This window comes from Crocuta crocuta, unplaced genomic scaffold, assembly GCF_008692635.1.
Source record: "Crocuta crocuta isolate KB4526 unplaced genomic scaffold, BGI_CrCroc_1.0 scaffold190, whole genome shotgun sequence".
In the NCBI taxonomy this organism is placed as follows: Eukaryota; Metazoa; Chordata; class Mammalia; order Carnivora; family Hyaenidae; genus Crocuta; species Crocuta crocuta.
This window is the reverse complement of record NW_027527955.1, coordinates 9,252,488-9,268,684: the sequence shown is the minus strand read 5'-3', so window position 1 is coordinate 9,268,684 and position 16,197 is coordinate 9,252,488. Positions and strand designations below refer to the sequence as shown.

At 42.0% G+C, this 16,197-nt stretch overlaps 2 protein-coding genes and 1 long non-coding RNA gene across 7 annotated transcripts in view; 1 reads left to right on the top strand and 2 right to left on the bottom strand.

The window, feature by feature from the left end:
• INTS6 (integrator complex subunit 6) overlaps positions 1–327 on the bottom strand; it is an 83,189-nt gene extending 82,862 nt beyond the window's left edge. The window contains exon 1 of the mRNA XM_077752595.1: positions 239–327. Coding sequence (XP_077608721.1) covers positions 239–277 — 39 coding nt within the window. The 5' untranslated portion in view covers positions 278–327. The remainder of the gene's footprint in view (positions 1–238) is intronic.
• A 10,415-nt stretch (positions 328–10,742) lies between these two features.
• On the top strand, positions 10,743–15,509 carry LOC144222079 (uncharacterized). 2 transcript variants are annotated; one of them, XR_013332281.1, is made up of 3 exons: positions 10,743–11,086; positions 12,554–12,787; positions 15,292–15,509. It is a non-coding gene; the product is annotated as an uncharacterized LOC144222079 (long non-coding RNA). The 2 variants fall into 2 exon arrangements; XR_013332280.1 differs by lacking the exon at positions 10,743–11,086 and having other exon boundaries at positions 12,359–12,787.
• LOC144222077 (uncharacterized) overlaps positions 12,294–16,197 on the bottom strand; it is a 79,128-nt gene continuing 75,224 nt past the window's right edge. For 3 of the 4 annotated variants that reach the window (XR_013332279.1, XM_077752594.1, XM_077752593.1), the window contains 2 exons: positions 12,705–12,851; positions 12,294–12,370 (listed from right to left, as the gene is read on the bottom strand). Coding sequence is in view for 2 of the 4 variants with exons in the window: in XM_077752594.1 (XP_077608720.1) it covers positions 12,749–12,851 (103 nt within the window). In the remaining 2 variants the exon portion in view is untranslated. The remainder of the gene's footprint in view (positions 12,371–12,704; positions 12,852–16,197) is intronic. The other variant, XR_013332278.1, reaches the window with a different exon arrangement.

Here is a 16,197-nt window from a genome sequence, read left to right as displayed (position 1 = left end):
CAGCGCCGCCGCCGCCGCCGGGCCGGGCTGGGGAGGGGACGGCGGTGGCCCAGCGACTCCGCGCCGCACCAGGACGCTCCGGAGCGGGGGGGGGGGTGGGAGCCCGCAGGGGAAAAGACCTCAGCGCCTGGAGCACAGCGGGTGGGGGAGGGGAGCATAATGAAGGGTGAAAAGGGGGGGGGGGGAGGGCGAGCGAGGAAGGAACAGGGAAGGGAAGGGGGAGGGCGAGGGCTGTTACCTTGATAGCATAGGGCGGCTCTTCGAAAGTGACCAGCATATACCTGTCTCCTCTGCTGGCAGGGTCCCGGGCACGGAGCTGCGGGAGAGCGGGTGGGGGACGGGAGAAGGAACAGGNGTCCGTCTGTCTGTCGGTCGGTCCGTCCCCCCCGCCTCGGGGGTCCCGTCCCCGCTCCCGGCCCCTGTGTGTGTCCCAGCGGGAGACGGGCCTGGCTCCCCACCCCACCCCCGGTGCAGGGAGTGGGGACCTGGGAGCTGGCGAAGAGGGGAGTGGGCTGAGGGGAGATTGGCCCTGGGGCTGTTGGGAGAAGTTTCAGGGACTCCCTCCGCACCCCGGCGGTGTCACCACTTTCTCAGCCCCTCTCGCTACTGAAGCGCTTTTCTCTCGCACACTCCGGTTTTAATTCGGGCAGGGTCTGCAGAGGCTCCGCCCCCTGACACGTCCTCGGGCCACGTGACGCGCCGNGGGAAAGGGAGGCTGGCCTCAGCTCCCCTTGCGAGGTCGCGCTGTCAAACCCCTTCCCCGGGGTGTAAGTGAGGAGGGGATGTGTAAAGTAATCAAATACCCGGGTAGAAGGGGGTTGGCCCGCGCGGTCTTCCCTCCGTGGAGAGCCCCGGGCCTGCGGTCGCCGTAGGAGGTTCCTTAGGCCTGGGAGGGCCGGCCCCTAGGCGGGCGGGCCCGGGGCGGGGGAGGGGAAGTGAGAGGTTGTTTATGACCAGGGACTAATCTCCGCCAGTCCCCCCGCTCCCGCCGGGGAGTGGGGATGAGAGGCCAGCTTTGCTCGCAGTCTCGCTCGGCCTTGGGGAGCGACCTAGGGTGAGGGCCGGACTCGGAGCACACCGAGAGCTCTCGGTGGAAGACCCGACAAAAAGAGGGCTAACCTTCTGTTTTCCTAACTCAGCCCTTAAAGGGCTTGGGGGAAGGCTCAAATATCGATAAAACAGTTTGTTGCCCCTTTTATTCTCAGGGAAAAAGAAAAACCGACTCTGCCAAAAAGAAATAATAGCCTCTCTCCAGTCATGTTTTCTTAGGGCCAAAGAACGTCCATTTCAGAGCGAAAAGGGACCTCAGAACACCATACAACAGGAACTCGTTTTAAATGGAAAAACTGATTTCAGCTAGTCTAGGTGAACGAGCGGGTTCCTCATAATCCTGCCGGTGCTCTTCCCTTTCACCTCATGGATCTCTATGGCGAGTTCCAAACACTGTGTGCGGGAAGACGTTCTGGGGGTAACAGAAGCCCCTAGTCACCCTGCCGGAAGTAATTGATCGTTTCCTAAATGTCCGAGGAGCACTGTTCACTCAAATATACTCGTTGACAAGCTGAAGACAGTGCCTGTGTGTTAAGAGACACACAATCCTTATAAAGACTGTAGATCCCTGTAGGGCCTCTCCTGCCAGCCTAGGATTTCGATTTATTTTTTTACCCCGAAATTCTTAATTTGCCTGCTGATCATTTAATGAAATTGTTTCTATCAGCCTCAATACGAGAGGCCTGCTTGTAGCACTTTTTTTAAAATCTTGAGTTCCATAACTTGGACTTTTCCTAATACTTAGGACAACCTCTGAACTTCTTACTAATTTATAGTAGGGCTATTTCAGTCACGTGCTATTCTGTGCGTATGTACGACAGAAGGGAGAGGTTTTTAAAAGACTTGGATTACAAAATAAGACAGAATGCAGGTCTTAAAGCCAATATTTGCTGAGGACCAGTGGAGTTTTAAAATGATTAAAATGTGGACGCTGCCTTCAAAGAGCTTATGGTTTTTTAAGAAAAATACTACCTACATATTATTAGCCACTACAAGGCAGAGAGTGATTAGATACTAAATAATTCAGAAAAGAGAAAAATGTATTACCCTTGGGTGATGAACATTTTCCAGAGCTAGTATATTTAAAGATGTTCCTTAAAGCCATGTTTCTCTAACGAGATCCTAGATCTGGAGTTAAAAATCCTTGGATACTTTAAAATGTATGTTTTCATTTTAATGACAATATACAAATTGTTTTACCTGTTAAAAGGACAAAATTTTTCTTTCAAAGTGATGATTTGCAACTGAAAGATTTTCATAGAATTGGCCTTCAGTTTTCTGTATCCGTGCTTTTGAAGCTGGTCCATGGACCCCTGCCTATCCAAAAATGTATCCTCTAGAATGACAGGAATTTCCTTTGCATTACTCAGGTTTGAGAAACACTGCTTCAAAAAATTGGTAGGATTTGAATATGTGGGTAAAGCAAGAGGAAGCTGCTGATGAAAAAGTCCTTTTAGACATTGAAAATGTAATGAAGAAAGCTAGCACAGCATTGCCAGAGGCTTCCTGGGGAATGGTGAAGTTCAGCTAGGCTGGAACACTAGTTATGTGAAGAATAGTATTAAGAACCAGAAAGATAGGTCAGATCTAGACAATAGAGGGCCTTTATTCCAGACTAAAGATTTTTTTTCCCATATAAATTACAGTTTTTAGTTGGGGTACTAAGTGCAAATCAGTGTTTGAAGGGAATCAAACTTGACTACTGAAGTACATGAGCATGCATTAATAATGACCTTCCCTGTTACAGTTATTTGAAATCATTTCCAATGGAGACATCATGGCTCTTTCTTCCCTGACTCAGTGGAGTTGGCAGATTGTCATAAGTGGAGGTGTATGGTAGAGACAGTGTTAGATGCAAAGATCAGGAGAGCCAAGTCCAGTGAGCCAACCTGGAGCTTAGAACCAGAACCTGTGCTTACCATGGCTTCTGAGATCAAAGACCAGGTTTCCAGTTCAGAAGCCCAGAAGTGCTGGAAGGCAAGGCCAGAGGAAGAACAAGAAAGAAATCAGGACACACATAGGCAGAAAATCAAGAGGCAATCAGAAACCAGGAAACATTGACGAGTGGTCCCTAGACAAAATTGTGAAGTAGGCCAAGTTTATTCTTAGTGACTCTGGTTGACAATTAAGCTACTGGTTGATGATGGCTTAAAGCAATGGTTTGGGGCCAGGAGGCGCATATCAGCCTTGCCCACAGAGTTAAAACTGCACCAAATCCCCATCCCCAGATGAAAGTGAGTCAGTAAAATTGGGACGGGCCCTGGTCATCTCATTTTTTATAAACCTTTTTAGGTGAATCTTATAAATAATGCTGATTAAGAACTGTATGCTTAAAGTATAAAAATAATGTATATGTCTACATCTAGTAGTACTCAATAAATAACTTTAAAAATTCACATACCCTTAGAGTTATTACATTTCTTAAAAGAACTTCTAAAATAAATCTGCAAACTAAAGGGGCAAAAAACTATAAACGTGACATTAGTATAGCTAACAGTGGATTTGTTATCATATGCTTCTTTAAATTTCAGGAATTCAACCATGTTTGACAAAAATATAAAAAGAGAAAACTAAATAGTACCAGAGATTTCCACTGTCCCCTGTCTTGAGTTTAGGCCTCAGAATAAGCATGTGATGGGAAATAGGAATCTCTTCTTCACTCAATCTCTGCGATTCTAGAACAATTCTGGTTATATGCAGGCTTATTTATCTAAAACATGGCCCCTAAATATAAGCCAACTATTTCATCAGACTCAACTGAAAAAACAGTGAGCTCTTGCAATGCTAGAGGGAGAATGAGTTGGGAGTATATGCACTAAACCCCATGCTGTCACAGTATAGGGGATGAGGAAGATTTCTCTGGGAGGACACTGGTCAGAAGAGGTATGTGGGAGAAAATTCGCTCTTTGTTGCTGTTTTTAAAGGAATGCTGCCTAAATGCTAGGGCTCCAATTTAAAAGGGAAAGAATAAATTATATAAAAGCCTCTGAAGGAGTGGGGACCCTGGCTTCAACAATAGCCTAAATTGTCGAAATAGGGCTATTTTAACAATTAAGAACTGATGAATTAGATTCATTTGTAGGAGCCAACCACCACCCTGCTAAATAATTTTAAACCAATTAAGCAGGATAACACAGTTTAAAAATAATTATGTGCCAAGGACTTGGCTTACGGTATCTGGATGTGCCATCTGAACAGAGTAATCAGATGAACCCAATGTTCCTCATGTGGAACCTAACAAAGTTTTTTTGGCTGTCTTACCATTTTCTCAGCTCTCTGCTTTACTCTTCAAGATCACAGTAGTCAATGATATTGACAGGTTGAGAACATCAAACACACACACACACACACATGCACACGGACACACACCAAGAAGTAATAAGCTTAAAAATTAGATGTGAAACTAGACAGCAGAATGTATTTGGATATTAAATATATAAAGAGATTTAATTTTGGTCATCCTAATCAGTCCTCAAGGGAAAAAAATGCTACTAAGGGACTACTTATTAAAAGGAAATTAAACCTTTCCAATAAGCAGTATTTCACAGTAATAGTTGAAGGCTCAGATGATTCAAGATCAGTTCTGGAAACAGACAAAACCAAACTGAGAATTAGAATCACAGTAAATTACTTTCTCCAAGTAAAAAGCGTGAACATTGCAGTAATTCTTTCTAATAATGTTAATTGCACACCTACTATGTGACAGGCACTGTGGTAGGTCATGGTTTGTAATCCAATGGAAAGACAGAAGACAGATCAACATAATGAAACTACACGATTATGAAAAGTAAGCAAACACCAAGCATGATAATAAGACCCGTCTAAGAGGCTTGGTTTGAAAAAGCAAGGTTACATACCATATTTCACCAATTCTGAGACACTACGGGCTCTAAAAAAATGGTATTATTTTGGAGCACTGAAAGAAAAATGATGCTAATTAAACTATGACACAATGATTTTTTTTTTTTATCAATTTGGATTTTTCCACAACATATTGAATTCTATCAACCAGGAACTTTAATGATGGAACATGTTTTCAAAGAATACTCCACTACTCCACTATTGTCTTCAGTATTTTCTTTGAAACCACTGGCTTTTATTCTACAAGTTTCGATGCTCATGCTTTCTTGATCCAACTAAAAGATGTCAGTGAAAAGTTTTCAGACCACAACCAGGATTTATATCTTTAAATGGTTGGTTGACTGAAATGTCTAGGGTTTGCAATTGCCTAGGCATGCCACCAGGAATAACCATGAATTTTGCACATGTACAGCTACATCACAACTGCCTTCTGGTGACAGCATTGTAAGATGCCATTATTGCAAGTTGAATTCCAATTTTAGAGATGTTAAAGTAGAAAGAAATGTACATTTAGAATCGGAAAGATACCATTTAGTGCTGAAAGCTCTTAAAATAAGCATCGTTAGAATACACAAAGAGCTCTGTGAGCACTGAGGAGAGAGCAGCTGATCTCACATAGGAAGTGATATGCACTCAGATAGAAATCCTATGGGGCTGGGACATGTGTGTGGAAGTGTGGCAGAATTGAGGCCAGGCCACATCAGAAAGGGTTTCACGTGTCCAACTAAGAATTTTTGAATTTTATATTTGGGTGATAGGGAAACCAAGTTTCAGGGAAAGGGAGTGATATAATCAGATCTCATTTTAGAAAGATGACTTCAGTAAACAATTGGAAAGAATGATTAGAACGGAAAGGCCATGGCAAGGAGACGAGTGAGGCAATTTCTGCATCAACCAGGGGAAAGAATAGGAACTCCTGGGGAAGTGGCCCCAGGAAAGGAAGGAGAGGGTCCAAAAGACATTGGGGTGCCAGAATTGACAGAACTTGGTGAACTGAGTAGATGCAGGTGGAAACATCTATTCTGAGAGTCGCTCCATCTTGTGTCATGTAAAGTGAATATCATCAAACTACTGGTATTGATATTGATATTAATGATACCTATAGATTCCAATAAGAACCAATGGTGTTTTCTCAGTCATTTGTTCAACAAATGTTTCTCAAGTCTCTAACATGTGCAGGAGCTGGGAATTTAGCAGTGAATAAAGCACAGGAGAATGCTTGTCCTTATGAAGTTTACATTCTAGTGGGAGAGGTAGTGCTATGTGTACGCCTAGTGCAAAGGAAGAGGAACAAAGCAGGGAAAAGAAAAGAGTGATGCAGAGGGAGGAGTATTGCAGTGTTAGGTATGGAGAGCAGAAAACACCTCATTAAGAAAATGACATTTGAGCAGAGACCTGAAAGAAAGGAGAGACAGAGCTGAGCAGATCTCTAGGGGAGGCCAGATTTTATCCGTTTACTTTACTGAAGTTGAGGAAAACATCTGTGGTTTGAAATGCTAATATATATTAAAGTCTTACCTCCTGGTTAGAATTCTTTGTTGATGCTTAATAAGTATTGTTATTCATAACAAGTGTACTTAATAGTGATTTGCTGATACTTAATATATATTCTTATTAAAAGCAGTATTCTGGTAAGTGTTCTCTGCTGACATAGGCTCAGTTATTCATGAAATATTATTGAGAGACTTACTTAAGGTCAATAGGTACTGTTTTAGATTCTGGGGATTCCAGGCTAAATGAGATAGACCTAATCCCTACTCTCACAGGACTCACAATTAACTCAGAATTTCAGATAATGCATAATTATTTAGTTGAGATTACAAATTTAGTAATATGACAAATATTATTACAAATTACATGGAACATGTAATTACAAATGTTACATGGAACATATACTAAAACATTATGTGTTGTCTATCTGAAATTCATATGTAACTGGTGTCCTGTATTTTTGTTTGCTGAATCTGGCAATTCTGTGACTTCACTGAACTTACAGCCTAAGTACCAGAGTCAGAGATTAGTAAATACAGCTGGCATCCAGGGGCCACAAGCAACCTGGGAAGTCATAAAATGGAAGGTACGGTGACTTTAAATGTGCGGAGAAAACCTGCCTGCCAGCAACAGCCACCTTTGAGAGCAAGAAACAAACGTGTGTTTGAGCCGTGTGTTTTGGATCCATTTGTAACATTCCCTCTCCGTTTTACCAGCTTAGCCTAACTAACTTAATGTGTCAATTCCTGAAGTCTATGATCATGCCCAAATTTTCTCCAGAATCAAAAGGTTTCATGTAATGTACCAACAACTAAAAAAGTATATGTAAATAAAAGCAACAGAGAGGTAGGCCACACCCTAAAAATGCTTGTACTCTAGGCCTTATCCTAAATATAGCTTCAAACCTTCGGTTTTGAAGGCAGTCGTGAAGTACATCAGAGGAATATTTAAAAATTATATAATTTAGTGCTTTCCCTAAGCAACTAACATGATCTATTACGCCTGGCTATTAAAACATTTTTAATATCTTTTCTTTCTATTATTGAATGTAGAGGGAAGGGATTTGAGGCTGTTTGAGGTGGGGAAGGGGAAACAGAGACAATATATATGTAAACTATAGATTATATCATATATTGATAAATGCTCTGAAGAAGAAGCAAAGAAGAGGAATGAGAAGTGGTAGGACGAGGTGTTACCCTTTTATTTATTTATTTATTTATTTATTTATTTATTTATTTATTTATTTAAAGTTTATTGATTGATTTTGAGAGCACACACACAAGTAGGGGAGGGACAGGGAGGGAGAATCCCAAGCTGGCCCTGCACTACCAGTGCAGAGGCCAATGTGGGGCCTGAACCCACAAACCATGAACTGCAAGACCATGATCTGAGCAGAAATCAAGAGTCAGTTGCTTGACGATCTGAGCCACCCAGGTGCCCCTAGGTGTTTCCCTTTTAAACCTGTAGCATAGAAATAATTAAAACAGGGAGTAGAATTTGATCAATGCCAAAAAAAGTAGTTCAAAATGCTATGAGGAACAGTTACCTAAAAGGACAGGCCAAGAAAGAGAAACAAACACATAGCAGGAAAGAAGATGGACAGCTAGGAACCAACTTGGCCAAAATAAAGAGGAAAAAAAAGAAAATTTCAAAAAGGAGACTGCATTTTCAAAAATTATTGAAACATCAAATGAAGTGGAGGCTGAACAAAAACTATCAGGTTTCCTGAAATCTGGCCATGTGTAGCAACATGGATGGACCTTGAGGGTGTTATGCTGAGCGAAATAAGTCAGGCAGAGAAGGACAAATATCATATGTTTGCACGTATAGGAGGATTAAGGAGGAACTTGACGGAGGAACAAGGGGGAGAAGAAGGGCGGAAATGGTGGGGGAAAGGGAGAGAGGCAAACCATGAGAGACTCTTGAATGCTGACAAAAACTGAGGACTGATGGATGTGGGGGGGAGGGGGGGATGGGCATGGAGGAGGGCACTTGTGGGGATGAGCACTGAGTGTTATGTGGAAACTAATTTGACAATAAACTATTTGTAAAAAAAAAACAACAAAAGAAAAAAACTATCAGGTTTGAGAAAGCCATTGTTGGCTTTTATAAGAGTCTTGTTAGAGGAATATAGACACAGAAGAGATAAGGTAAATTAGATCACTGGGGATTTTAGTCAATTGAAGGCAGAAAATATAAACTTCTGGTTTTGCACTAAAAAAGGGGATGGGATGGTAGGTAGCTCAAAAGACCACAGAGAACTTTATTTTAAGGTAAAGAAAAAACCCAAACATGTTTTTAGGTTAAAAAAAAAAAAAAAAAACAGCAGAAGAAGGATACCTGGATGGATCAGCCTGTTAAGCATCTCTTGATTTCGACTGAGGTCAGGATTTTAAAGTTCGTGAAATTGAGCTCTGAGTCTCACATTGGGCCATGTGCTAACAGCAAGGAGCTTGCTTTGGATTCTCCCTCTTTCCTCTCTTTCTGCCCTTCTCCCAAACTCTCTCAAAATAAGTAAATACACATTTTTTTTATTTTTTGAGTTTATCTTGAGAGAGAAAGAGAGCGAGCGAGCGAGTGCATGTATGCACGAGCTGGGGAGGGGCAGGGAGACAGACAGAATCCCAAGCAGGCTCCATGCTGTCAGCCTTTAGCACAGAGTCCCATGTGGGGCTCAAACCCATGAAACCTGTGAGATCATGACCTGAGCTGAAACAAAGAGTCCGATGCCTAACATCAAGTTAGTCAGCTGCCTAACATTTGTGTAAAAAAAGACAAAAAAAGGGGTGCCTGGGTGGCTCACTGAGTTAAGCATATGACTTCAGCTCAGGTCATGATCTCACAGCTTGTGAGCTCAAGCCCCGCCTGGGGCTCTGTGATGACAGCTCAGAGCCTGGAGCCTGATTCCAATTCTGTCTCTGTCTCTCTGCCCATCCTCCGCCATGCTCGCTCGCTCTCTCTCTCTCGTATATAAATATTAAAAAATTATAAAAAAGACAAAGAGCAGAGGAAAGCTGAAGGTGTAAGAGAGGTATGGTGGGTCTCAGGATCAGGAAAGATAGGGTCAAGAGCATAGGTGGGAACACTGGGATATGAAAGAAGGGGCACTGGCTTCTCTGAGACCAGAAATAATGACAAGAATATGAACAATGCCCAGCACAGTGCCTTGTGCCATGGTCAATTTTATGCGTCAACCTGACTGGGTCACGGGGTGCCCAGAAACTTGGTCAAACGTTATCCTGGGTGTGTCTGTGAGGACGTTTTGGATAATGGTAACATTTGAATGGCTAAATTAGTAAAGCAGATGGCCCTCGTCCAATGGGAGACCTGAACAGACAGAGACTTACCCTCCCACGAGTAAAAGGGCACTCCTCCTGCCTGCCTGCACCCAGCTGGGACTTTGGTCCTTTCCTACTTCCGGTCAGACTCACCACCAAAACACTGGCCCTTCTTGGGTCCTGAGCTTGCCAGGGGGAGGACCGGAAGTACACCATCAGCCCCCCGGGGTGTCCACAGGGCCAGCTGCGGGTCACAGGACTTCTCGGCCTCCATAACTGTGTGAGCCAATTCTTTATTCCCTGTCTGTCTGTCTCTCTCCCTCTCCCTTTCTGTCTGTTTCTCTGTCTCTGTATCTCTCCCACTCCCGTTTCTATTGGTTTTGTTTCTCCAGAGAACGCTGCCTAACACGCCGGTACGTAGCGCTGAATGTTTAATGTGTGTATGTGAAATGACCGAAGCAATTACAGAGAAATTCAGAGGTGGAGAGGATGGATGCCGAGCCAGTTATTGGAAATGGGTGGCCACCCAATCTGACCGGTGATGCCCAGGGCTAAGCTGAATGCTCCAGGGAAGTCCCTTTAGTGCTAATAGGGGACCATATGGAGGGGGCGCCTGGGTGGCTTAGTCAGTTAAGCATCAGACTCTTGATTTCGGTTCAGGTCATGATCCCAGTGTTCCTACGTTCAAGCCCTGCTCCAGGCTCTGCACTGCTTGGGATTCTCTCTCTCTTCCTCTCTCTCTGCCTCTCCCATGCGTGTGCTCTCTCTCTCTTTCAAAATAAACTTAAAAAAAAAAATACCCTTAAAATATTAGGGAACAGTATGGACAAGCAAGCAGGTCATCTGGACTCTCAATGGGCAAAGATTGTGACAGGCAGGTGATCAAGCTCGGAAAGATTCAACAAGCCTTCCTGTAAGTGGCCAGGGCTCAGAGTCGGGAAAGTGATGCGAACAGGTAAAGACCAAATGTTGCCAGCATCGAGGAAATGGGAAGAAAACAAACATTTCATTGCCTGCTTGTGCCAGGTACTCTGCTAGAGCTTCCTACGGTCACTTGATCTTCTGACAAACCCGCCAGCTAAGTGTTCTTACTTTTTCAGAAAAGGAACTGGGAGACCAAGTAAATTAATGAACATAGTTCAAAGTCACAAAGCAGAAGAGAACTAGAAGCCGTGTCTGATTCCAAAGGCATAATTCCAAGCAATACTGGAAGGAGTTATCGTTGACCCATCCGTGGGAATTGGTGCTTAGGGACGGAGCTCCAATCCCCATGAAGACGAAGAACTCAGACATCGGCGTGAGACCAAGGTGGAGCCTCAGGCATGGAGGGAAACAGGGAGACCATCAACAAAATCTCTTATAAGGGAGGAATTTGCTCCTACGAACAAGATGGAAAGGATAAAGGGGTGAGAGCTTCTAGGATATTAGTGAGAATGTCGTTTTAATATTTAGTTCACTAGTCTCCAAAGACCCATGTTCTGAAATGGTGAATAAAATATCTCAACCTCTTATTATGCAGTATCTATCATTGCTGACGGGCACATAGAGCTCTCATGATATCCACTTAATTTGCCAGATTAAACGATGCTCCTTGTTCCCTCTTTAAAACATGCCCACAGCATGGTACATGCTCAAAAGTAGTAGCATTCCCTTCAATATAATTGTGAACTTCCGCTCTCCTGGCAAGCTCTGTGCTTCTCCCTCAAGGCCCCCAGTATGCCAGGTGAACTTGTCATTATTATCCTTTTAATTAATTCAATACTATATAAACCAGTGGAGTATAAACAAGTCACTGAAGAAACAGCTCTCAAATGAGATGCAAGCAAGCAACCTGCAAAAGCCTAGAAACCGTAAAAATCTACAAGTGTTTTTGCATCTCAAAAGATTGACAAATGAAATGTAGTTGTGGTTAAAATTAAAAGTGTAAGGTAAGTAGCATTTTTTTTTTTCTTCTGGGCCTTTTCAATTCACTGACCCTACTAGTGTTGGAAGAGAATGCTTTTACTCTACTCTGTATTCTACTTGTAGGGCACTTTTGTTCTTTCTTTCTAAAAAAGCACAATCTGTCTAGAAAAGCAAAATTCAAAATGGGAGTCCATGTTCTTTCAGTGACTCCAGTCGGCACTTTTGTGTGAAACCTCAGTACAGAGGATGATACTACCTGTCTGACTAGGCTCTTCCCCTAAATCTTAGGGATAGTATGATTCTTATGTGTTCAGTGTTTGCATTGTGAACACTTGTAGCTCACTAGCATTCATAAGATTACCAGGAATTATGCCTCTGAGGGCCAGATTGTTGCTGTTCTTTTATTATAGGCCAACATGTACAGCATTTTAATAGCTCTGTCTGTAAGGAGTCTTAGAAAGAATCTGGTGCAATTTTCTTGTATTAAAGATAAGTAAACTGAGGCCTAGGGTCAAAGACACTTGTCCAAGGTAAAATATTAAAATAAAATTAAGGGCAGTGTTTGAATAGCCCCTTACATTGTACCTCCCCCATGCTATACAGCACTTTTAATGGAAAGTTCTCAAAGCACTTTTCAATCAGATCATTAACGAGTCTGATGCCTGAGCATCCAATTATTATCCTATTTTCCACCAGCTTGGTTGCCTCCTCTCAGACACAGAAAGGTCAACGTTTTCTTTGCAGGTGGATCGGTTGAGAGTTGCATTCATCCATAAATAAGAAACCTGAAAAACAAGGGTTATTTTTATCACACATGCCAGCGGAAGACAATCCAAGAGGGCCTCATTTGCCCCCTTTAAGTTCCATAACGACATTGAGAATGTGGGGCGTTCCCTGTTTTCTTGTTCAGCCCATCTTAATGCGCGCTTGTCACCTGATAATTAGCTATTTCACCTCAAATATTGTAGGTTTGCACTGGCAGAAGAAATGGGAAGAAGAAAAGAAAGCAGGTCTTGTCAGCTGATCTGGACTTGCTTTGAAAAGAGATTTTTCTGGCACCCCTCCTAATAATCTCCTTGTAGATGTGATCGGCCAGCTCTGTTGCTTGGCCCCTCTTACCTGCACAGTGGCCGCACCGCGCGCTGGGAGGGCACCAGCCGTCTCTATCTCTCTGCGGGGCTGTTGTCAAGATGAAGGAGAAGGTATGTGTGCTCCGTCGCATGTGCTTGGCCTCCAGTAGGCCCTGAAAAATTGGGAGCTCTTACTCTGTTAGAAAAAAATGAAACCGGTGGTGACACCTCCAAATTTCTTCCACGGTAATTATGAAGAAGCGTTTTTACACACGTAAAGAATCTAGTGTGGCAACAGGATAATTTTTAGTCGAGAAACAAATTTTTACTAAACTTCCATTGGGCACTACAATATTGGTATGGCACCTTTTAAAAATGCATTTGAGTAACAAGATCATCATTCTGGGTGCTGGTCCATAGTCTCAAAAATTTGGAATACAAGTGACACTGTTTACCTTTACATGTTATGAGTTTGAAAAGATTTATTGTATTTAATTATGATTAAAAGAACTTTATATCATGGGGCTCCTGGCTGGCTCTGTTGGTAGAGCATACGACTCATAACTCTCAGGGTTTGAGTTCAAGCCCCACATTGGGCATGGGGCCTATTTAAAAAGAAAAAGAGAGAGAGAAAGAAAGAGAGAAAGTAGTTTTTATCATAAGTAAAGCACATTCAAATTAGTGATATGTTGAGAAAATATCTATTGAACCACTAAATCTATCAGAAATACCTATTCATATTATTCATATATTGTTAAGTAAAGACCTTGGCCTTCAAAACATGTATCTGTGGGGATCACTGGGTTTCTGATTTCAGTTGCAAGGATTTCTAGTTTGTAATAAGCATTGCCATTAGAATGGCAATACCACACGTCTTATGTGAGGTACTCGATTTTGTGAAACAACAAGAAGGAAAAAAAAGGCAAATATGTATTTTATAAGAAAATTAACCACTTTAACATAAAAAATATTAGCAGAATTTCATAGATACAAACATACCTAAAGCTAACATCTGCCTCATATATAGGATATATCATGTATGTACCAGTCAATCCCATGATAACGCAAAAAGCTCAAGCACAATCCATTATTGTGTTATGCTGGACTATTGCTATGTGAATTGTTTTGAAATGAGTATGGAAAAAAAAAGTTTACATAAACCGCTGCCTAAATACTTTCTTTAAAATGAACTAAATGTTGGAGGTGTGTGTGTGTCTGTGTGTGTGTGTGTGTGTGTGTGTGTGTAATAAAAGGAAGGGAATCTAGCTTTTCTAAAAGTCTGTCTAGGAGTGATTACGCCTAGTGCTTTGCAAATACTTGTATTTCACAATCTTTACAACTCTGAGCAGTTAATACTCCAGTAAGGGGAGTGGACAGAGATATCAGAGAGACTCTTAAGTGCCCCAAACAGGGACTGAAGGGCTACGATTCAAGGTGGATCAGACTCCACAGGCTGTATTGATTCCTCTGCTCTGTACCCTAAACATATAATTGCCCCATGAATATGACTTGGCCTCGTTAGTTTTTTTTCATGTAGCAGTGTTGTGACTTTTGATGTTAATAAATGTACTGTGGTTTTAATTTTCACATCTGTGAAATGTAATTTTGGTTTGAGGTTCCTCTTCAGAGTACAACCCAAGACAATAAAAGCAATGTAGTATAGAGAAATGAAAAATTAAATGAATTTAGCCAATTTCATAAAATTTGAACCCAAATTGCCCTTGGTTACAAAGTTTGTCTTTTTTTTCTAATTACCAAAATAGTTAACTCAGTTATCCACTTAACTTTATATATGTACATGTTTAGCTGTGTATGTACATATACCTGCAGATTGCAGTTTTTAATTACCATAGTTCTGCCAGGGAGCATGTACATGCTTTTTTTCTTTTGACCTTTTTCTTGCTTATTTTTCCCTTTGCTTGATTGTATCCCATCATGTATAGTTAAGCCTAGGGTATGCAAGTCTTTCTCTTCTTTAAATTATTTCATCTAGGGGCACCTGGGTGGCTCAGTCAGTTAAGCCTCTGACTCTTGAGCCCAGCTCAGGTCATGATCTCACAGTTGGTGAGATCGAGCCCTGCATCAGGCTCTGCATGGATGGCCCAGAACCTGTGATTCCCTCCCCCTCTCTCTGCCCTTCCCCCACTCACGCTCCCATGGTGTCTCTCTCTCTCTCTCTCTCTCAAAATAAACTTTAAAAAAAAATTATTATTTCATCTAGCCTAACTGCACCTCTTCCAGTTCCATGCCACAACCCGCACCCCAACTCCACAGTAGCGCACGTCCGGCTCTTGCCTTTGGCACTAGCTGCAACATTATCACTTCATTGGCAATATTCTCACTTGCTGGAAGCCAAGCTCAGCTGTGAAGGAGAATCTGTTTAGGCATATCAATATCAACATTGGAAAGATATTTTCTATGTCTCCTGAAAAGAACTCAAGTCAAAAGCATGTCGCTCTTTAATCCATTGGATCTTTATAGATGAAAAAAAAAAGAAGTTCAAGTGCCCTTCATTTTTCTCACTAATGCATCTAACAAGATCCTTTTACTCCTTTTAAGGAGTGCCATTTTCACTTTCATAAAGAATTCTCAAACCTATTAGCTGCTCAGATCTGATAGTTTGCTCCTTTCTGCAGGTCAAGCTGAGCAAACTCCCACTGCAGCAAGCCACCAGGAACTCCGATACTGAAGATCGCCATATTCCCTTCCAAAAAGGGCCTGGAAAGTGCTAGCAACTCCCTGTTCCTCGTAACCATCTCCAACTCCCTCTCAAGGAAAGGGCAAAAGTTCAGTAAAAATGGCTGGCATCGTAGATTTTTTTTACTGAAATAAAAATGTATACTCATGTTATGGATCAACTGTGTTTTAGAGTATGTCCTGCCTTCTCTCAGGGGTAAAAACATTTCAAGGCAATTTCAATAAGCCAGATTTCAAGAAACTACCAAAACATTTTTTGTGAGTTGCTTTCATTTTGTCTGAATGTTAGGATGTATTTCAACACTTGGCTATACCAGAATGTGTAGGTTTGTCTGTCATTTCATAGCCGTCAAAGGGAAGTTCTTATTTTAAACCTCTACATCATCATTAAATAGTTCTAATAATAAAAGGCCTAAATTTTAAGCCCTCGGGGACATCAAAGTATCTCATTTACTATGTTGTCCCAGCTCTGCCAGCACATTGCAAAACAGAGAGGAAAGAGGCAAAAGAGGGTAAGAACAAAACGGAACATTGTTATCTGGTTGTTGACAGATAATAAGATTATAAAATATTTTGTTTAAAACCTGTGGGCTGTCTCAATAAGTGAAGCAAGAAAGGGTGGGGGAGCTTCTATTTTAGGATACATCTTATACTTGACCCTTTTTCCTCGTTAAGTAAATGTATTCCTCCTCACCCCTAGCTCAGAGCACTGTTACAACATCCTTAGGAAAGAAAGCAGTCATTTAAAAATGGAGTTAAACGTCCACATGTCAGCCTTGTAATGACCTTGGGAGACTTAGCTCCAGTTGTACAAAATCTCATGATATGGACCTCGCAGAGCTTGG